At 44.4% G+C, this 22,251-nt stretch overlaps 1 protein-coding gene across 7 annotated transcripts in view; it reads left to right on the top strand.

The window, feature by feature from the left end:
• TBC1D1 (TBC1 domain family member 1) overlaps positions 1 to 22,251 on the top strand; it is a 238,078-nt gene that overhangs the window by 137,895 nt on the left and 77,932 nt on the right. For 4 of the 7 annotated variants that reach the window (XM_072807642.1, XM_072807672.1, XM_072807680.1 and 1 more), the window contains 6 exons: positions 6,538 to 6,666; positions 8,103 to 8,189; positions 11,818 to 12,098; positions 14,015 to 14,176; positions 14,973 to 15,092; positions 16,023 to 16,162. In XM_072807642.1, the coding sequence (XP_072663743.1) occupies positions 6,538 to 6,666; positions 8,103 to 8,189; positions 11,818 to 12,098; positions 14,015 to 14,176; positions 14,973 to 15,092; positions 16,023 to 16,162 (919 nt within the window). The remainder of the gene's footprint in view (positions 1 to 6,537; positions 6,667 to 8,102; positions 8,190 to 11,817; positions 12,099 to 14,014; positions 14,177 to 14,972; positions 15,093 to 16,022; positions 16,163 to 22,251) is intronic. The other 3 variants (XM_072807663.1, XM_072807691.1, XM_072807653.1) reach the window with 2 other exon arrangements.

Raw genomic sequence — 22,251 nt, 5'->3', positions numbered from 1 at the left:
TAACCAGTGTAGCTTCAAATGTGCATTTTGTTTTTAAGTTACTTGTAAGCCAGAAAATCTAGAGAAGAATCACTGAAAGATGTTCATAAAATCCTTAATTTTCCAAAAGTATATTGACTTTAAAAAAAATACTTAATTTTTATTATTTGAGATAGGGAGCAAGAGAGTGAGCACAAGTGGGGGCGGGCAGAGGGAGACGGAGAAGCAGGCTCTCCACTGGGCAGGGAGTCCAATGCAGGGCTCGATCCCAGGACCCTGAGATCATGACCTGAGCTGAAGACAGACACTTAACTGACTGAGCCACCCAGGCACCCCAGGTTTTTATTTATTTTATTTATTTTTATTTTTTGGAGAGGGAGAGAGTATAAGAAGGTGGGGAAGGAGGGGAAAAAGAGAGAGAGAGAATATCTTAAGCAGGCTCCATGCCCAGCACGGAGCCCTACATGGGACTCTCTAAAACCAAGAATTGGATGCTTAACTGACCAAGCCCCCAGGCACCCCCAGGGTATTGCCTTTTTATGAAATGCTTAACTGATGCGTTCTATAGGGGCCTTAATGCTCAGTGGTGTGCCCTCGCCCTGTAAAACACCTTTGCTTTTCTGGCCACTTCAGCGTAATAAGGTTTTACTTGGGTGAACACCTGGCAACTCTCCCCAGATTTCTACCCTCCGGTTGGCCCTGGCAATCAGGAACCTTTCCTGAGCACACAGAGCCTGTGTACAGTGTCTGACGTTTTTAATCTCCTTGGCCAACCATAGCGTCTCTTAGCAGGGAGATTTTTTGCTAGTCCTCACTACCCCTCCCACACTAACACAGGTGCCCTGTCTGTTCCCATTCCTCCCTCCGCAAGATTGCATGGGAGTTCTGTGCTCCTCTGTTGACTTGGGTGGGCCACCCAGCCTACGCTTACAGTTAGTTCTCTGCTGCTTTTCAGCCTATTTCTTTTCTTGTTTCCATTCCATTTTTTTTTTTCTTTTGTGCCATTAATAGTGTTTCCCTGTTGGTAATTTTTTTTTCTCTTGTCCCAACAGGAAATTGATAATTTTGAAATAATTTATAACTGCTCGAGGGGAATGAAACATTTATGGTGGGTGGAAAGTTTTGACCCAAGTACAAACTGATATTTAGGGAACAGAGTAGTATCTTTGTAATTTGGGTATAGTTTAGTCCAGTGGAGAAATAGATTTATTTTTTTTTCTTTTTCCATTTGAAAACATTAGAGAGTTTAATGTCACGGAGAACAAGCCTCACAAAGTAGAGCCATCAGCGCTTTCTCTTAGAGTTTTCTAAACATCCTGTTACCCAGTAGGCTCATATCTGTGCCTATAAAGAAGTTGCTCTGGGGGATCCCTGGGTGGTGCAGCGGTTTGGCGCCTGCCTTTGGCCCAGGGCACGATCCTGGAGACCCGGGATCGAATCCCATGTCGGGCTCCCGGTGCATGGAGCCTGCTTCTTTCTCTGCTTGTGTCTCTGCCTCTCTCTCTCTCTCTCTCTCTGTGTGACTATCATAAATAAATAAAAATTTTAAAAAAAAATCCATATTTATAAAAAAAAAAAAAAGAAGTTGCTCGGATCCCCAGTTGTGGTTGGGTCTCCCCCAGGATGGACATCCTCTCAGGCTCTGAGGATTGGGCTTTCAGAGCAGCAGTGGCTTTTAGATGGATCTGATGAAGCTTTGAGATTCACCAGGTGATTCCTGCTCTCATTTCCTGCTACTAAATAGTGTAATTATATGGATTTCATTACATTCTAATTGCACCTAAAAATTCATGTAGCCTTTGGAAATGTGTTATGACCTGACTGAGAGAGGCGTAGAGCCATGGCTTTAACAATGAAATTCTTTGGCCACCGGCCTTAAAAAGTAGACAGAAGACACTGAGCAGACTCAGGGCTGCAGTTCTCAGAGCTAGTGTGATGCTGTATGTGCTTTTCAAAGACTAAAATGGTAGTGTTGGATAGTCGTCAGAGGAACCATTTTAACAAAATAGCAAACAAACCAAATGATGTTTTGTTCTAATGGAAAAGGAAGAATGGCTTTGAGCAAAGAGCTGTAAAGTACTAAAGTTAGAAGGTGTCGCATTTTAGTCAGCAGATGTATCGTTTCTACTTGTCTGGATAGAGCTGGTGCCAAAAATTAGTACTATTCAATCAGCTGCCCCTTTTTGAATGTTTGCCATGTACCAGACAGAGTTCTAATTTTTTACCTGAATGATTCCATTTTTTCTACAACTTTTTTTTTTAAAGATTTTATTTATTTATTCATGAGAGACACAGAAAGAGAGGCAGAGACACAGGCAGAGGGAGAAGCAGGCTCCATGCAGGGAGCCTCATGCGGACTAGATCCCAGGACCCCAGGATAATGCCCTGAGCAGAAGGCAGAGGCTCAATTACTGAGCCACTCAGGTGCTCCTCTACAACTTTTATGAGGCAGGTGGTATAATTCTGTTGTTAGAGACGAGGACATGGGGAACAGAGGTCAAGCAGCATGTTAGGGAATGGCAGAGCCAATGTGTCTCAGGTCCAAGGGCACTGTCTTAATCATTATGCCTTTTAGGAGCATACTTAACAAAATAAATAGATAAATAAATTTATTTAGATTTTATTTATTTTTTCATGAGAGAGACAGAGATACAGGCAGAGGGAGAAGCAAGCTCCGTGCAGGGAGCCCGATGTGGGACTCGATCCCAGGTCTCCAGGATCACGCCCTGGGCTGAAGGCAGGCGCTAAACCGCTGAGCCACCCGGGCTGCTCCAAAATTTAATGTTCTATAACTACTCTACTACTGCTTGTTTCAACTCTTGTTTCACCTTCTTTTTGATGACTTTTAAAGTAAATGTCTGATACCAGCACTCTTTAATGTGCATGTAATTAGCTGTAGTTCAATATTTGTTCACAATTTCTTTTTGAGATTTACATCCTGTAAGTTGCACAGATCTGAGTGCACTACATCTTGAGTTTTGAGGACTTCATACATTCAGGCAGCCCACGCTCCCATCAAGGGAGAGAGCTTCCTCCACGCCAGAATGTACCCCGGTACGTCTTTGCTAGTCCTCACTGCCCCTCCCCGAGGCAACCACAGTTTTGATTATTTATACCATGCATTAATTTTGCCTGTTTTAGAACTTCTGCAGACAGATTCACACAACATGTAGTCTCTTAGTTCTTGTTCCTTCATTAGCCTGATGTTTCTGCTCCTCATATGTGGCATTGCATGGATCACTAGTTTGTTCCTTTTTATTCTCGTGTGCCAGGACCATAGTTTTTCTTTATCCTCCTTCTGATGGACACCTCCACAACTTGTGGGTGCTAGTTGTTCCGAATAGGACTGCTAGTGGGTATGCCGTGGCACCAAGGGATGGTGGTTCTGACCTGGATACTTCAGGGTAGCCACATAATTTCAAACTTGGCTCCAGATTTCCATGTGTAGAGTTCACCTGTCCGTCATGGGATGGGCAATGTGATTGATGACTGGTGAGATTTGCTCAAGGGCCCCAATTTGGAAACTTATCCAAGAACCAGCATCATCTTCAAAGGAGAAACCTCTAGATGCTTATTTTAAATAAGGAATGTATTTTCTAAACATGAATTATTTTCAAATTGTATTAGAATTGTGGTGATAGACCTGGGAAAGTGTCTTGTTAGGTGGTAGAAGAAGGGGGAGAAAATACTGAGCTAAGTGTACAGACATTCTTAGGCCTGGTTTATTTATTTATTTATTTTTTTATTGCTTAGGCCTGGTTTAAAAAAAAAAGGAAAAGTGCAGTTGTATATACTTTCTACTGTGTACTTGGTCTTCTAGCCAGTGTTTTCTTTATATATCAAAACAATCCATTCAAAATGCTGCTTCTTGATGGAAACTTTGGTAGAGTTTGGAAGCAGGCCCACAGCTTTTTAACTTTGGGAGAGAACTGGTGGCAAGTCAAGGGCAGACCCCCAAGGACCTATGTGGATCCTTCCCTTTGCTCTGGAGTCTTTTGCAAGTCTGGATAGGCCCTGATATTTGGTAAATGATTACACAGGACCAATTGCAATGAGTAAGGCTCTTGCCCATGGTGCATGGTGCATAGTAGGCACTGAGTCAATATCCGTTGGGTGAGTCTCGCTTCAGGTATGTGTTTCCCATGGGCCTGCCCAGTGATCATTGCTCATTCATTCATTCTTCAACAAGTGAGAGTGAAGTATGCAGAACATGCTCAGTATACTCTATGAAAACACAAAGATAAATGACAGTCTCCCTTAAAGGAATTTCTAAGCTGGTCACCATTCTCTTAATGCATATTCTAATTCTCACGGAAGTAAAACTCTGATGACTGCATGAAGCCAAAGGTAGCTCTTATCAGAACCATTTCTCTCTCTTTCATGCCTTGCAACATGTATGACATTCATTGATGAATTAGGATTTCATCAATTTCAAAGAAGACATAGTATCTTTGACCAGCAAATAACAAAATAAAATTTAAAAGCATAATCAGATGGGAATTAGGGAAAGACAAATTAAGAGACCATCTATACCCATCAAATTGGCAGAAATTGAAAAATCCGACCATACCAGATAAAGGTGAACTCCCGTTTACTGATACTGGGACTATGAGTTAGTACCATTTAGAGGAGGAAAATTTGACAGTATCTGGTACATATGAAGACACATAGATCTTGTGACTAAGCAAGGATAGTTCTGGTTATTTACCTTGCAGAAACCTTCACACGTGTGATAAGGAGCTATGTTCTGGAGAGATTAGTGTAGTCTCCTTTGTAAAAGCAAAAAGGAATCGATGTTTAACCACAGGAATGTGTACAAATTATGTTGTCATACAGTGAGCTACTACATTGTAACTACACTGTAATTAAAGCGAGTGAATCAAAGAACATTTGTCACCATAGATAAGTCTCAAAAACAACATTGGAAGGCAAAAGGTATTTATGGGAGAGTATGTATAGGATGATACATTCATTTGAAGTTTCATCTACGTGTAAACCACCATATATGGTTTACGGATACATACGTAAATGTAAAGGTACAAAATACCAGTTGACAAATATCAAATTCAGGAGTGGGTTATTTGTGCAGCTGGGAAATGGAGAGTGGTTCTAGTAGGCATCAAAGATGTCTGTAAAGTTTTCCATTAGACATAGGAAACAGAGTAGCTAAGAATCACGATCACTCATGTTATACTGAGTGTCAGGTATATTCTGAGTGCTTTAATGTGTGTTAATTCATCTGAAGCTCAGAAGTGCTCTGTGTTCTCAGCCTGCAGGTGGAGGAACTGAAAGGCCCATAATGACCTCTCCAAGGCCACAGAGCTAGGGAGCCGCAGAGAAACACCTCACCTAGGCATGGGCTCCAGAGCCCGCGCTTCTCACTGCTCTCAACATGTTCGTGTTCACTTGGCCAAAGCTGGGGGGTTGGGGAGTGGGAATGGTGCAGATGCATATGTCAAATTGGTCTGTACACTTTTCTGTATACTTGAAATGTGTAACAGAATAGTCTGAATTTAGAGTATTAGTGGATGTGCTTGTTTGTGTTTTTCTTAAAAAAAAAAAAAAAAAACTTTGTCCAGCAGGAAGCAATCAGGCAAGAATCCATAGAAGTAAGAAGCAGTTTACTCCAGAGGTTTTTTTCTTTTTTTAAACATACCTCTTTGTTAACGAATAACAGTAAACCTCATTTCATGGTTGGCATCCAAACGCCATTGTGTTGGCAGCTTCCTGTTGGGGTCAGTGAGGGGGACAAGCGTGGGTGCAGAGGGAAGGGGTGGTGGAGGCAGTAGGAGGGAGAGAGGAAGACATGGAGACAACAGAGCTCCATAGAAAGCAAAGAAGGTATTAATTTAGGGTTATGGAGTGGATTCTTCAGTTGATTATTTGTTTCAGCCTCAGAAACTCCCCCAAAGGTAAGTTATTCTTTACTTTGAAGAGCTAATACTGGCCACCTTGGTATGAGAAGCTCTGCTCAGTGCTTTACATGATTTACCTGTTTCAATCTCAGCACAGGGTTATGATTAGATCTTGAGGTGAGTCTGAGTTGACAGAGGAAGTAACTTGTTTAGGGCCAGTTAGTGAGTGACACCTCTCTGATCCGAGCACAGAGTCCAAGCCCTCCAGCTCTGTTAACTGATTGGTTTCCAAGCACATTTCCTTGTTTCATTTGGAGCAGTTGGAGCAACTCTTTGAGGCAGACTTTCCTCGACTTGTAGCCATGCCATCGAGGAGCAGATGAAGTGTGGTCAGAGGATCAGAATAATGGCCTGGGGTCAAAAAGATGTATCATTTATCATTCCTTTAAGAAGGAAGGAAGAGGGCAGCCCTGGTGGCTTAGCAGTTTAGCGCTGCCATCAGCCCAGGGCGTGATCCTGGAGACCCGGGTTCAAGTCCCATGTCGGGCTCCCTGCATGGAGCCTGCTTCTCCCTCTGCCTGTGTCTCTGCCTCTCTCTCTCTCTCTCTCTATCTAATAAATAAGTAAAATCTTTAAAAAGAAAAAGAAGGAAGGAAGGAAGGTGTAAGTGACTTACCTAACTTTGCATTGTTTCACTTTTTAGACCTCACAGATTGCAGCAGAGAATATTGGAAGTGAGTTGCCACCTAGTGCCACTCGATTTAGGCTAGATATGCTGAAAAACAAAGCAAAGAGATCTTTAACAGAGTCTTTAGAAAGTATCTTATCCCGGGTAAGTAGCATAATTTCTCCTAATCTAAGTTAAAATCACTTTTTAAGAGGACATACGATTTAATTCTATGCCCTTATTTAAAAAAGTTTAAGTACCCTCTGTGTTCAACGTGGGGCTCAAACTCATGAACCTGAGATGAGTTGCATGCTCTTCCAACTGAGCCAACCAGACACCCTCATTTCTTTGCTTTTGTGCCATCAGTGTGTGTTATAAAGTATAGAGGGGTAAAAACCTTTTTAATGTCCTCTCAGTCTTAAAGCAATGTTACCTACGTTTCAGTTTTTTTTTTTTTTTTTTTTTCAGTTTTTAACTTGAGTTAGGTTAAAAGAAATTTTCTTATATAGCATGGTATTTTTTGTTTCCCAAAAGGATGTTATTCATTGGCCAGTCTCTGTGAAGAGAACAGATTAGACGTAGTAAAGTGTGGGTCACATCCCCCTGAGTGCCACCAGGCACAGCTTAAAAAACCATTAACTGTCAGCCACTGCTGGTACGAGTCTGGAACTCTGTGGCGGGTCAGTGAACTGTGGCTCTCAGGTCAGATGCCACCTACCTCCTGTTTTTGTAAATAAAGTTTTGGAAACAGAGCCATATGCATTCATTTATCTATATTCTTAGTTCTTTTGTGCAGAGTTGAGTAGTTGCCACAGACACCATATGGCCCACAAAGCCTAAGAGATTTATCTGGCCCTTTATAGACAGGTTTGCAGACTGCAGCTCTATATAGGAAGAGCGAAGTAAACATATACCCCAATCTGGGAGTTCCTTAAGAAATTACGTGCTGTGTGCTCCCCACCCCAGGGGTATAGATAACCTGTGGTGGCACTCCTGAGAAATCAGAGCTTGGTTTTCTTTCAAGGTGTCACACCTTTCTGGAGCTTGCAGTATCTTACAGAGGTGTTTTTGTTTTTGTTTTTGTTTTTTGTTTTTGATTTCATGAAACACTCCATCTGAACCAATAATGTTCTAGTTAAATTTTATTTTGTTTGACGGTTTTTCTCAGAATTTTGCAACATCCTTAAAATTAAAAACAATCCATTTGCAAAGCCAGGTGGCCACCTTTGAGAGCTCCCGAACAGATAGAATGTTGTCTGAGTGTCCTACAGCTGGTGTGTTGTGACAGCTTGGGACTCAGGGGAGAGAGGTGCTGAGTGTGTTTGCTTTAGTGCTTTCTTTTCTTCACAGATTGCCTCTTCTTCCTTCCGCCATCCCTGCCAAATGACTAATCCACAAGGTGTTCGGGAACATTTAGGTTGCTGTGCTATTAAAACAAAAAACAAAACCAAAATGTTGATTATCTTAATGCACATATGCGCTCAGCAGCTTTTCTCAGTAGATGCATTTTTCCTGAGATTGTTTAAATAGACCAAGCTGCCTCTACCTGATGCCTTTGCACAAGCCTAAGGGATCATAACTTGACTGCTTCTCTTTTGTAGGGTAATAAAGCCAGAGGCCTCCAAGAACATTCCGCCAGCCTGGATCTGGACAGCTCCATGTCTAGCACTTTAAGTAATATGAGCAAAGTAAGCACATTTCCCTTTCTGTGACTCCCTGAAGAAATCAGCAAATGGGTTGTGCTCATCTGCTGCCTACAGAGCCTACAGAAGGATTACAGGAAGCCCTGTATCTTACATCATGAAAAGTTTGGTGCTTGCAGACTTCTTGGTGCAGGGGGAGGGCTGGTCTTGCAGTTCTGTAACTTAAGAGTTTCACATAATAAAGCAGGTGGCCATTTGATAAGTAAAGAAGCAAGATCACAATTTTAGACCACTAAGAGGTACTTTATCACAAAGCAATCAATGGACTTCTTGCCCAATATTAAAAATAATTGAAAAAAATTGAAATTGGGAAAACCTCAAAAGTGAGTTTATGAATTCCATGAAGTTTGCAACTTGTTTTTTTTTTTTTTTTAAGATTTTATTTATTCATGAGAGACAGAGAGAGAGAGAGGCAGAGACACAGGCAGAGGGAGAAGCAGGCTCCATGCAGGGAGCCTGATATGGGACTGGATCTCAGGACTCCAGGATCACGCCCTGGGCTGAAGGCAGGCGCTAAACCTCTGAGCCACCCAGGGATCCCGCAATTTGAATCTCTGAATGTACTTTTACATTTTGGCTGCCTCTGGGATTATAATTAAATATTACTGTTTTTATAAATAGATAATCAAGCTTCACCCTTTGGGTCTGTCAGCAAGCACAGCTTTTTTTTTTTTTTTTTTTTTTCTTTTTACAGCTTTGTAATCATGAACAAGCCAATGGTTCTCTTAGGTACCAAACCTGCGTGTGTCCTTGTTTAAATTTCTTGCTTTCTAGGGCACTTAAGCATCTTCAGCTTTTTTTAACCACCAAAAAATGGATCTGGGGTTTGCACTAGGGAGGACAGCTTTCCTTCTGTTACCAAAGCTCCTCCAGATGCAAGAGAGAGGGAAGGGATGTGGAGGCCAGCTCCTGACCATAGAACTCAAGTTCTGAGTTTCCTCCTGAGGATGTGGCTTTCAAAGTTTTTAGACCATAGTCAACAGCAAGACACTCATTTAACATTGCGGAATGATTCATAAACACACATACGTACACACTTTGCATCCAGAATTAAAATCTCACAAAACAATATTTATTGCAAAGAACCTGGGGTACATATTGTTTTCTTTGGTTCTTTTTGATTTTAAAAATGTCCATGGAAATTGAAATTGATACTACCACCTGCGACCTACTGCTTGCGAAACACTGCTTTAGAAGTGTGCTTACCACGTTCTCAGTTGCACCTTTAGTGGGTTTCTGGCGAAAATACAGATTCTGGTTCAGTGGGCCTGGGGTGGAGCCTGAAATGCCACATCTCTGACAAGCTCCAAGGTGGTGTCGATGCTGCAAATTTGTGGACTCCCTCTGGGGAGTGAGGCTCTAAACACCAGACTTCTAAATATGATTTTCTGAGTTAAAATCTAGTGGGATGGAGCATCATCTGACCTACATCCATTACATGCTGGCTTCTACCCCACAGTTTAGTTTTAAGTTTGGAAATAGTATGGTTAATCTGCGATACACAGATGAGTGGAACAAAGCCCCTGCCCTTAGGAACTTACCTGGGAGGTGACAGATGCTCAAATAACACCAGCATCAGAGTGTAGAGGGAGCCCTGAGAGCTTAGAATAAGAGAAGGTGGTAACTTAGCTGTCCCAGGAGCAAGGGGAAGGGTAGTTATTTTCGATCAGTAGAACCAGAGAAAGTATGGGAGTGGGGGCAGTGATGCTTTTGAATTAGATTTTATTTTATTTTTAAAATTTATTTTTAAAGATTTTATTTATTCATGAGAGACACAGAGAGAAACAGAAAGGCAGAGACACAGGCAGAGGGAGAAGCAGGCTCCATGCAGGGAATCTGATGTGGGACTCGATCCCAGGTCCCCAGGACCACACCCTGGTCTGAAGGCGGCGCTAAACCGCCAAGCCACCGGGGCTGCCCTTGAATTAGATTTTAAAGGATAAGCATTACACCTGTGGAAATGGATGGGGAAGAGATTTTCCAGATCATTACAAGAAGATACTATGAAGAAGTTCATGTCACTCAAGTGACTTTTCTAGGAAGTCTTATTGTTTTGAATTCTTCAAAGCACAGATCTAGGAATATGCATATAGCTTAAATTTCTAGGGTGATCCTAAGAGAAATGCAACTTTCAGAAGCTACCTGTTTGTATTGTGTATGGGAGTATCTGTGTGTGTACTTCTTTACATCTTTTTTATGCTGAGATTGAGAAACTGTTTCAAAAATAAGCTAGTTTATGTAATTGGATCTCTGCCAATACACTGATCATCTAATTGTTGAGAAACATCCAAGTGGCCCTTTTAGCTAACTGATCCTTAGCTTCAAAGGATCAGTAATTTCATGTAATTTGGAGAGAAGTTAGTAAGAGTTGGGATAAACAGGTTTGCATAGTGGAAATTGTTTGCTGTGATATATTGTCTTAGACAAAATTCTAAATCCTTAAAAGGATCATTAGAACTACAGAGTTTTGAAGAATGAAATATTCCATCTATGTTTAAAGGTAATTAATTTAAAAAATTAAAAAAATAAAGGTAATTAATATTTTGTAGCATGTTGGGAATTAAATTTTTCCGATCTAATTCCTTCACAATTAAATGTATATAATCTCTCTCCCCTCGATAAATACATTTCTAAAAATTAAAATCCTTAATACCTATCATCTGAAAGGCACTCAACTGTGTATCAGGTGAACACAATTTAGATTCTTCAGTCCATAATTAGATACATTCATTTCGTTTTACTCTTTCCATGTTGATTAATTTATCCCTTTTAGCAATTTCTTCAGGGGCTAGCTGATTTGTGCCCCCCCCCTTATTTTATATTTTTTGATTGGAAAAGAATATATTGGCCACCAGCTACGTCCTGGGCACAGTGCTAAACATAGGATTGCTTACTTTGAAAAAGTATGCATCCTGAAAACCTGTAGTATTAAAGTATTGCCATGATTCTCAACAAATGTTGGCATTACCCACTCAGTAGATTCCTTGAGTACCTGATGCAATAACTTATACTTGTATAACATTTTACAGTGCACTTTCACTCGTATTCCCTTGCCTAATTCTTGAGACCTAATGAAATAAGTTTTCACTCTACCCTTTTATAGTTGAGAAAATTGGGGTACAGAGAGAAGTTAAGTGATTTGCTCTGAGCCGTGGCAGTGAGTGCCTAAAGAGAGATTCGTCCTATTCTAAGAATATTAGTTTTTAACCTCTGGGATCACCAAGTTAAATTTTAACATTAGAACAACATCAGAGAGTCTTAAGCATGTGGGCAGAACAGGTATGAACGCACTCAGCAAGATAAAGAACTTCTTGATCTGCGCAGACAAGTTCAAAGAGACCCTGCGTGCTACTTAAAAGCACAGTAGAGTCTTTTACAGAGAGAAGGGGTTATTTGCGGCTTCACTTACAACAGCTAAGTCCTTCCACTTGGATTTGGGCAGGTTTCCCCATTTGTGCAGTAGTCTAGCACTTGGTCTCTGATAAGCAGGCACTTAGTGGGCCTTCGTTTCCTTATATTTGTTGGTGGCCTCTAGATGGTGTTACAGTCAGATGTGTTTCCTGCCACTGAGATTCCCCGTGATATGCCTGACCTGCTGTCCCTCTGCCACCAGGAGCCATCTGTGTGTGAAAAAGAGGCCTTGCCCGCCTCTGAGAGCTCCTTCAGGCTCCTCGGCTCCTCAGATGACCTGTCCAGTGACTCGGAGAGCCATCCCGCGGAAGAGCCTGCCCCACTGTCGCCCCAGCAGAGCTTCCGAAGGCGCGCGAACACCCTGAGTCATGTCCCTGTGGAGTCCCAGGAGCCTCCGGAGCCAGCTCGGGGGTCTCCAGGTGTCTCCCAAAGGAAACTTATGAGGTATCACTCAGTGAGCACAGAGACGCCTCATGACCAAAAGTAAGATTTGTTTAAGAAATGTGATTTTGTTGTATAAATAGCTGGGGCATATCTGTTGTTAATCAGGCGTGTTTGTTGGGTGAGAGAGAAACTTGAGCCAGGTTCTACTGGGGGCTTACAGAGCTGACACCTGCCTCCCGCACCTTCCTCCCATGGGGACTCTGTGATGTGAGGGACCCTTGTTACGTGCTCAAGTAGCAAGTGCAAGTGTCAGGAGGAAGCAGGTAAAATGGAGCAGAAATGACCCTCTAATTGGGTAGTAATCACTGCTCAAGCAGCGTGAGAGGCAGGAGCTCTGAGGACAAGTAGCAGAGGGGGTGGGCAGGTGAGTCCTCATCTGGAAACCCGGATTCTTTAAGTGGTGGGGTGGAGATGCGGCCTTCAGTTCATGAACGCATCGCATGATGCGCGTGAGAGGCAACGTGGGTGCCTCTGCTGGCTGCACAGCCTTGGGTTCTGGTCCTCGCTCTGTCCTGAGCTGGTTGTGACCTGGGCACATCTGCTTAGCTTCTCTGTGTAGCAGAATCGAATAGGTGTTTTCTAAAATTTCCTTCAGTGTGAGAACTCTTAGTGTCTGCTAACCAGATTTACGAAGTTTAATAATTTGGCTCGGATGAGCCGTTGGAATTTCCTGGTTGTAGAGATGGGTAAGCAGCAGAGAGGCAGGTCTCCTGGTTCCTTCTGGGGTCCCTTGGCAATTCATTTGACCCTAAACATCAGAGACTATAGACGGTCACAGAGTTATCAATAACTTTAAAAATCTCTTAAGATCCCTCACTTCCTAAATCTGGATAAGGGCCGCACCTGTGTAGAGTTGCTGCTGGCCTTGCACGTACGAGCATCAGGGGGCTCATGCACGTGTAATGCCGAGTCTGTATGGAGGTGTTGGAAGTGTTTTGGGTGAAGAAATGAAACCATATGTAACAGAGCCCCTCAGCTTCATTTCCAGTCAGCCATTGAAAATCATGATGGTTTTCAAGAATTCAGCTGCATAACTCTGATCCCAAAGCAGGACGCATGCCAGAAGCTGGTATTTAATATGTGACATCTTAGACAGAAATAATTTGAGGGTTTATAGGGTTCTTGTCGTGTTCTTAAAACCCTGTATGCCCATTCCTTCTTTTTTTTGCCTCTCTGCTGTGTCCCCAGCCCTCTGTTTCTGGCATTTTCAGTGATCGTGGACACATTCCTGTCTAGAGGTTCCCAGTTCTCTGGCTAGGCCTTCAGTTTCACACGAGCAGAGGTGGTAGGAAAGGTGTATCCCTGACAGTACATTTCCCTTCTTGCCAGGAATGCAGCTTCCTAGTGGGTCGTGCTGGACAGAGGGGAGGGGACGCTGGAAGGAGCCGCCTCCCCGTCTCTCATACCCGTTTTGCTTCCTGCTCCTCGTTTATGCAAAAGAAATGAGACCTTGAATTCAAGGCAGGTTATTGTTCATTTTTTCCCTCATTTATGCAAAAGAAATGAGACCTTGAATTCAAGGCAGGTTATTGTTCATTTTAAAGAGCAATGTATCTTAAAAACCATGGATTTTGTTATACTTTCCTTTGCTTTTGGTTTCAGTGAGAAACAAAAAGGAAATTGCTGTCAGTTTCTAAAAGGGGAAGAGAGGAACAAGTACTATGGGGTGCATACATGTGTCAGAAATGGTCAAGAATGACTTTTCGCAGTACTTTTTTTTTTTTTTTTTTAACTGAAAACTACCTTTACCAGTGAGACAGTGGATACAGAAGAGAAGAGCAGTCCTCTGGCTCTGTGACAGCTGGTGTTCAAGCGGACACCGGCAGCCTAGCCCATTCTTGCCTGTGTCCTCCTTGACCCCCCTGGAATCCCCCCTCTGCGATCCACTTCGGGTCCCCCACGGGTCCCCTCCTCTTCCCGCTAATCGCCCTGCCTTCTCTCTAATTGCTATTTAGTGTGCATCATCCACCTGTGGGCGAGCCTAAAAGTTGCTCAGGTCAGTCTTCAGCTCCTGCTCCTCCACCTCGTCTTAACCCCTCCGCCTCCTCGCCAAATTTTTTTAAGTACCTAAAACATAGCTCAAGTGGAGAACAAAGTGGGAATGCTGTGCCGAAGAGGTGAGCACACTCACACGGCAAGTTCAGTGTCGTTTGTCTTCATCTTGCACAGAGATGATATGCTGCATGGCGGGAGAGGACCCAGGGCCACCGCTTGTGCGTGTGTTTGCGTGCTTGTCTGATTTTGGTTTTACTGTTTTCAGTCTATCATCTGAACTGACTTGATTTACTATTGATTAATTTTACTATCGATTAATTACTATCGTCAGGTCTTGATGTCAAGCCGCCTCTTATATATTTACTTTCCCCTATCTCTGTCCGGTGTGTGCACACACATGTGTGTGCACAGTCACATGTACACAGTTTTTTAACAAAAATTGTGTTTGTCCATTTACACTGTGCTATGGGCCAAATCAGAAATTTTCTCATGAATTCAGGAAAATTATTTTTTTCCATTTTGAAAGTGAAAGTCATTTTGGAAGATGGACTGATTTTCTTGTTATGTTTTTATTTTCTGGCAAGAATGCGTAACGTGAGATCTGCACTCTTAACACTTTTTTAAAGTGCACAGCACACGATTGTTAACTACAGGCACGATGTTGCACAGCAGATCACTAGAGCTTATTATGTTGCATAACTGAATGGTTTTTGAATTATTTCATTGATTCCATTCACTTAAAATAGAATTTTGTTTACTGAATACAGAGGTTAAATCTCATTTGTAAACTTTTAAATTTCTCACCTGGTTTAATTTTCTTAGCATGAGAACTTAAGTGTTTATTTTAAAGCTTATATTTTATACTTTTTATGTTTGTATTTCTTTTATCCTAAACTCTCTTCTCAACCAAACTCTCAGCATCTCCTACCGTAATGCCCTGCGGAAAAAACTTCATTCTTCTTCCTCTGTGCCAAATTTTCTAAAATTTCTGGCTCCTGTAGATGAAAATAACACCTCTGACTTTATGAACACGAAAAGGTAGGGTTTAATTTAGATATATCAAGTCTGGGTAGAAGTGTTAAATTATTGATACACAGGGATTTTTCAGCCAATTTTTTTGACACTCAAAAAATAATTTTAGCTAAATCGATTGTATCTTCCTTTTTACACCTTCTTACTGAATGTTGCTTTAAAAACATCATCCTGTTCTCTAATTTTGCCTAGGAGTAGTTTATTAATGTGGTGTTTTCAGAAGATTCAAGGAAATCTTAACGTGTTCTCTAAGTGGTAGCAGATGTGGTGGTGGTAAATAAGTTGGGATGTCTGACCTGTGAGTTAAGGTGATCATTTAGTTGTGTGTACGTGGGTGTAAATCACAAGGCCTTCCCCAAGTTATCCTGTGAATAGGAAGATCACTGACCAGACTATATGATATGTGTTGATAAATACACTTTGTTTTGTAGTTTAAAAAATATAAATGTTAAAATTGATGTCATCAGCAAGTGACCATGTAATTATTGCCTCGATGACTCTGCGTAATCTAACTTTTTTCATTTTGGGGGCCGTCTGCAGAGATATAGACCAATGCTGAGAAATTATTCCCACACATGGACTAGGGGAGATGGTGGCCCTGGTGCCATTGCCCCTTTCAGACAGTTTCTCTTTTCTGAAGTGGTGCCAAGGAAGGTCCAGTTGGAAGCTAGTGTGATGTGTGGAGCATATTTCTTAATATCTTTTACAATGGAAATAAATTAAGGGCGTGTGATCTCGTGCTTTTCAAGAAAAGCATCCTGTAAGAAGGCAGGCCCCTGAGGAGTGCTGAGCCACTGTGGGCTTGATTCAGGTTTCATGATGATCTAACTGTGTTCTCTTATACAAACATAATTGATAACGTAGCGTTTTGTGTAAAAACACAAAGTCGAGGGGTATCTCCCTGCCGCTCATAAATCCATCATTCTGTGCTTTCAGGGACTTTGACTCCAAAGCTGAGCACCTTGGAGATGCCAATGGGACTCCCGTGAAGACACGGAGACACTCATGGAGGCAGCAGATATTCCTCCGTGTGGCAACCCCGCAGAAAGCGTGCGAGTCTCCCAGCAGATATGAAGGTACCGTACACTCTGGAAGTGAGACTCGTAGATTCCGGCAGGAGTAACAGCCGTGCAGTTTGGTGAAGGGCAAGATGAAACCAGATTTCAGGTCAAAATCATCCCCTGATTTCAAAGCTCCCTTGGTAGGAAGCTCCAGTGACCATGCCTGTCGCTGTTTCCAGAGGATCCTCAAATTCCAGGGACATGTGTAAGAGAACTCAGCAGCTTGCAGCACCTCGCGTGAAAAATAGTGCCTCTGCCGAGTCTTTGTGGACCCCCGTCCCTGCGCATGTGGGATTGTGGAGTGGCTCCACCGATGCCCCCACTGGCTCCCTCCCTTCCACTGTGTTCCCAAGCGTGTCTTCATCACCCCTGCAATCTGAGCATAGGTTTTAGGTTTACACACTACGGTGGCGCAGCGTGGTGGCGGGGGTGCTCCTTGGTTCCTGCGCTCTGCTCTCGTTCCACTCAATGTCCCCTCCCTCGTCGGTTGCCTTCCCTCAGTGTGGTGTCACAGGAAGACCGCCCTGTGCCCTCTCATCCTGCTTGTGTCTCCCAGAAGTCTGTGTCCGGGCCTTCCTGTGTTGAGTCACAATGTAACTAATGAGTTTACATGTAGTTCTAAGCTTAAGATTTTTCTCTGCCCGGTGATACCCTAAATTTTTAGCAGTAAGCATTTCTTTTCCTTAATGCTCTTTATTTTTAAAATTTTTTATTTTTTTAGTTTTAAAGATTTTATTTATTTACTCATGAGAGAGAGAGAGAGAGAGGCAGAGACACAGGCAGAGGGAGGAGAAGCAGGCCCCATGCAGGGAGCCCCATGTGGGACTCGATCCCAGGACTCTAGGATCACACCCTGAGCTGAAGGCAGACACTCAACCACTGAGCCACCCAGGCATCCCTTTCTTATGCTCTTTAATCAGAAAACAATTTTTTTCTTTAAAAAAGGCAAAGCAACAATAGTAGACTTTCAAAGAGTTCTTGAGTTCCTCAAGTTGCATGTAGCACAGATTCATTTTTGTCCCTCGAAATACTTCTGTGCATATGTTAAGCAGCAGCACGGGCTACCTGGAGAGTTTGCAGAGTACGATCTGTGTGTTTGTACCTTCCTTGTGCTCCTCACCTTCTGCCCCTTTCCAGCTTCTCTCTCTCTCTCTCTCCCTCTCTCTCCCCCTCTCTTTCCCCCTCCCTACCCCAGAGCTCTCTTTATTATTTAATTGAAAAAATGCATCCTCTGCCAAATTAAACAAGAGCCTGGTTTGGGTTCAGCTGGCTTTGCGATATGAATCATATAACTTTACTTACTTTGAGTCATAAAACAGTTATAGTGAATCCTGGCCCTTCCTATCTCGTGGAATTACATTAAATTATAAATGCCAAAGTACTTTGGAAACCTAAAGACCTATCCAATGTAAAGCAATACAGTTATTTTTGTTAACCATTATTGAGGTCAGAACACTGGTGTTAAGCTTCTTCTATGGTTGTTCCTCAGCAGGAAGGAACAAGTAAAGAACACGGGAAAGATGGGTTTATAAATGTAGTGAGCTTTTTTTTTTTTTCCTTAAGTCATTAAGTTGTTATTTCAGTGTGTATCCATTTAGAAAGTTTAGTTTTAAAGACTTCATTTTCATTTTTGTAGATCTTCTGGTAATGTCCAGCAGCCAGATGGTATGACCCAGTTCCTACCTTCCTAATCTTCTAAGCCAAAGGGGTCTGCTGGACTGGCGGCTGTGGAAAACCCCAGCCTGGGAGACTGTACTCTTTGTGGGAGCACTGATGGCTGAGGAAGTGCAGTGAGCAACCCCAGGGCTGCTCTGTGCCTGAGTAGGAAGTGTGGTGAGTGCCCAGGTGGACACTGGTGTCTGCAAGTCGGTGTCTGAGGGACCAGAGTCAGAAGGTTGGTCAGTCCTGGCAAATGTTTGCCTCCCTGGAGAACCCCAAGATAAAATGGGCCAGTAGAACGCACCGTGAGCAGCATGAGAGAATGTGACCTCGTGTGGCCCAGCAGGTAGAAGCGTGGGCGCCATGGCGTGTGTCCACCTTTCTTTTTGGAAGCTTCTGTTTTTAATTGGTTTAGTCTGGAAATTCTATAAGAAACAGATAGCTAACCCCATGCTGAGTTCTTGTTATGGTGTTTGCAGTTGACAGGGTTCCTTGGTGAATTCTGGGTTAGGCAATGCTGTTGGGTGAAAGTTTGCAGTGAATGAGATGGGATGATGGGTCGTTGCCCTAGAGCATGGAGCAGATCACCCCCAGTACCCCGAAGCCTGGGCAGCGTGGGCTGTCAGGCCCTGAGAATAGAACATGTGGTGTTTTGCATCTGCCCCACTGGAAACGGTACTCAGGAGTATCTGAAAGTCTACCCGACAGGGCCCCCAGGGTCACTTGCACACATACAGATGGGAAGCGGAGAGGTGGCCTCAGTATGGGAGGGTCTGGAGCAGCCATGAAGGTGAACTTGGGGATGAGGTTCAGAGCTCATTTAGGGACCTCTTCCGAAGGCTGGAGCAGAGTGGCTGCATTTAAATTCCAGCTTTTCTGCGGCGCCTGGGTGGCTCAGTGGTTGAGCATTTGACTTCAGCTCAGGTTGTGATCTCGGGGTCCTGGGATCGAGTCCCACATCAGGCTCCCCACGAGGAGCCCACTTCTCCCTCTGCCTGTGTCTCTGTGCCTCTCCCTGTGTGTCTCTCATGAATAGTAGATAAAAATCTTTTTTTTTTTTTTAATTTTTATTTATTTATGATAGTCACAGAGAGAGAGAGAGAGAGAGAGAGGGGCAGAGACACAGGCAGAGGAGAAGCAGGCTCCATGCACCGGAAGCCTGACGTGGGATTCGATCCCGGGTCTCCAGGATCGCGCCCTGGGCCAACGGTAGGCGCTAAACCGCTGCGCCACCCAGGGATCCCAGTAGATAAAAATCTTAAAAATAATTCCAGCTTTTCCCTTTAGGAGCTGTGAACTGGGACAAGCTGTTGAAACTTCTCCCTCTCGTATGATAGAGGATTAATTATGCTCGTTGCCACACTGAGATAAGAGCATGAGATTTCTACTGGTATTTTATTGAAAAGCTTTCAGAATTCAGAAGAGATTAGAAAATCAGTGAGCTGAAGGTTTCCAGTGTAAAGTTCCCTCTCCCTGGTGCTCCGGGCCCACCACACCTCAGCCCCCCCACACAGGGGCACTGTTCTGCTGCCTGGAGCCCCTCGGGGAGCTGCGGTGCTGAGTGGCAGGGGCTCTGATTTCTCTCCCTGCCATCCTGAGCTGGGTGGCCGTGGCCGGCCGTGCCTCCTCCTCCTCCTTCCCCTGCCACAGTGGGGCGGCCTGCCTGCTGCAGAGGGCTCTTCCTCTCAGGCCCCAGGGGGGCCTTGTTAGCAGGTGGGGCAGGTGGAGCAGAAGGGGAAGGAACCAGAGCGGGGCCCAGGAGGAGGAGGCGAGCTGTGATTTGTGGCTGAAACTACAGGACGGCAGTTAACACCAGAGGTGGGGTTTCGAGGCTTAACAGTAGTGCCCCATATTTGCACGGTGGTTGCGGAGACCGCCGCGTGGAGATGTATGTAATGTATTTAAACGTGCACCGATAATGGGTTCAAAACTCGAAGTGCGCTGGTTGGGTGCATCGCAAGGGCCAGGGATGACTGTGGGAAGCAGCCTGTCCCATCTTACAGCAGTTGTGAATTTTCCAGTGAATCTCTTGGATTGAGCCAAATCCTGCTCCCTGTCATCCCATCCCGTGGTGCCTCTCTGGTCTGAACATACTTCTACTTCCCGTTCTTCAGATGGCAGGAGGGCCTGGAAACCACTGCTCCCCTTAAAGCTCCTCCCCAGCCCAGCTGCCCTCATTGCTTCACCCTCCTCCGGGTAAGCCCAGGTCCTGTCTTCTGAGCACACATGGTCCCTTGCCGGGGGAGCCCTGCACCCACACGGTGTTCCCCCGTCCCTGGCCCTCCCGTGTACCTCCTCCTCCCACGGAGTGGCCTCTCCATTGTATTCTTCATACCTTCATCATCTGTTTCTGCTTTAAGTGGTTAACTCACATTCCTGGCTCTTAGGATATCTTGTCCTTTGGGGCGTGTGTTAACTGTTATTTAAAAATCAGAATGACTTCTAGGCGCCCTCGAAAAGGCTTTCTTTTTAAAAAAGCTGTTTCCCCAAGCACCTTGTACCTGGGAAGCGCTAGAGCATCGGTTTTGGCCAGTCCTTGTGGGATGGCTTTGAAGCTTGATACTGATGACCAGGACGTTGAAGAGAGCAGCGTAGAGTTGCGAGCCATACCTCTGTGCCTTGAAGTACTTGACACAGCAGAGCTCTGCAGGGGCACTGCTCCTGCCCTGCCTAGTCCATAATCATCACTCTTCCGGCCCCAATTATTGAGCTACTGTTGATTCTCACCACCTCCTGCAGGAAGGTATCCCAAGAGACCCCCATGCAGCGCTAGGTGACATCACGATCCTTGCCCACCTGTTTTCTCTGGTGGAGGCTTCTGCTGGGGTCCCTCACTCTTGCCACACATGCCCTGAGGCCTTTGCATGGGCTGTTCTCTCTGCCTGGAATGCTGTTCCCTGATAACCTCCTGGTTAACCTCCTCACCTGCTTCAGATCATTGCTTGAAATCACCTTTTCAAGGAGTCCTCTCCTGGCCACTCTGTTTCAGATTGGACCCTCTGCTCCTACCACCAGACATTCCTAATCTCCTTATCCTGACTTCCTATAGCACTTATCTCCTTATAATGTGCTGTAGTATTTACTTATTCATGATCGCTCTCATCGGTTTCTCCAGTCATTACATGCTTGATGACTTCTCAAGGAAGGCAAATAAACTGCTCAGATTTTTACAAACTTATTATGTGCTCATTAGTGATTTCTTAATTCCCTCTCTCTTCCTCCTCTATAGGAACATGTCCTTCATGCTTTTTTTCTTTTAGAATTAAATGTTGTATGATTTTGAGGGGGGGTATAATGTGGGTACTCTGAATGAGAGAGAGAGAGAAGAGAGAGAATTATGACATTTAGAACTCTGAATTGGTATAATAATAATCACTTATGCCATTATCTGTGGCGGGTGCTTTATAGGAGTTATTTAATTCCCAGTCAGCCTTATGAAGGTTGGCATTTTTATGATATCCATTTCACAGATGAGGGAGCAGAGGCTTGGAATAGCTTAAATCACTTTCCCCAAACCAGAGAGCTAGTGGGTGACCCAGGCAGGCCTGGAGCTCACGGATCTGTGCTCAGAAGCTGATGCTGTGAACACTACACAAGGCTGGCTGTTGCCAGAGATGCACAGCATTACCTCCCGGGTGTGCTGCTGATTCAGGAGCCCCTTCCCACACGAGGGTCCCTGCCAGCACCTGCCCTGGAGCCCCACAAGTATCCCTGTCAGCCAGGCACCCACACGTTTCTGAGTATTTTATTTATTTTAAAGACTTTATGTGTTTATCAGCGAGAGAAGGAAAGAGCATAAGCAGGGGGAGCGACAGGCAGAGGAAGAAGCGGGCTCCCCGCCAAGCAGGGAGCTGGATGAAGGGCTCGATCCCAGGACCCCGGGATCATAACCTAAGCTGAAGGCAGACGCTTAGCCGACTGAGCCGCCCAGGCGCCCCGTTTCCTAGTATTTTAATGTATGGACTCCCCTTTGGTTAGCCGTCTCTCCCTCCATGTCCACATCAGGAGTGGCGTGTGCAGGGGAGGGAGAGAGGTTTCTTAGTATCTGTGAATATTCCTCTCCCAAATCAGCATCTTCATCCCCTGCCACTGTCTGCTCCCCACCCGTAGGCGCAGAGATGCCCCCACCTTCCACTGTGCCCTGGGGCCACCTGGCCCCCACTGCAGCTCTCTGTGTCTCCCTGCAGCTGAGACACCTCCAGGTCCTCAGACATGTTAGAGCCCTGAGCTCCGTGTTTTTGGCCAGACGGTCTCCGGAGGGCTGTGTGCCGCTGGAGGTGGCTGGTGGCCTCTGTTCCCTCCTTGCCCTGGCGGCTGCGCTGCAGCGGGTGGCTTCAGGGAGCTGGTGCTCTGCCTTGGGCACAGTGGAAGTGAAAGTGTGCTTGCAGGGAACCCTGAATCGTGCCTTGTCAAGTGTCTCAGATGCTCAGCGTGGCTGCCTCTGA

This window comes from Canis lupus, chromosome 2, assembly GCF_048164855.1.
Source record: "Canis lupus baileyi chromosome 2, mCanLup2.hap1, whole genome shotgun sequence".
In the NCBI taxonomy this organism is placed as follows: Eukaryota; Metazoa; Chordata; class Mammalia; order Carnivora; family Canidae; genus Canis; species Canis lupus.
Note: the sequence above shows the minus strand (reverse complement) of the source record. Positions and strands in the feature narration are given on the sequence as shown.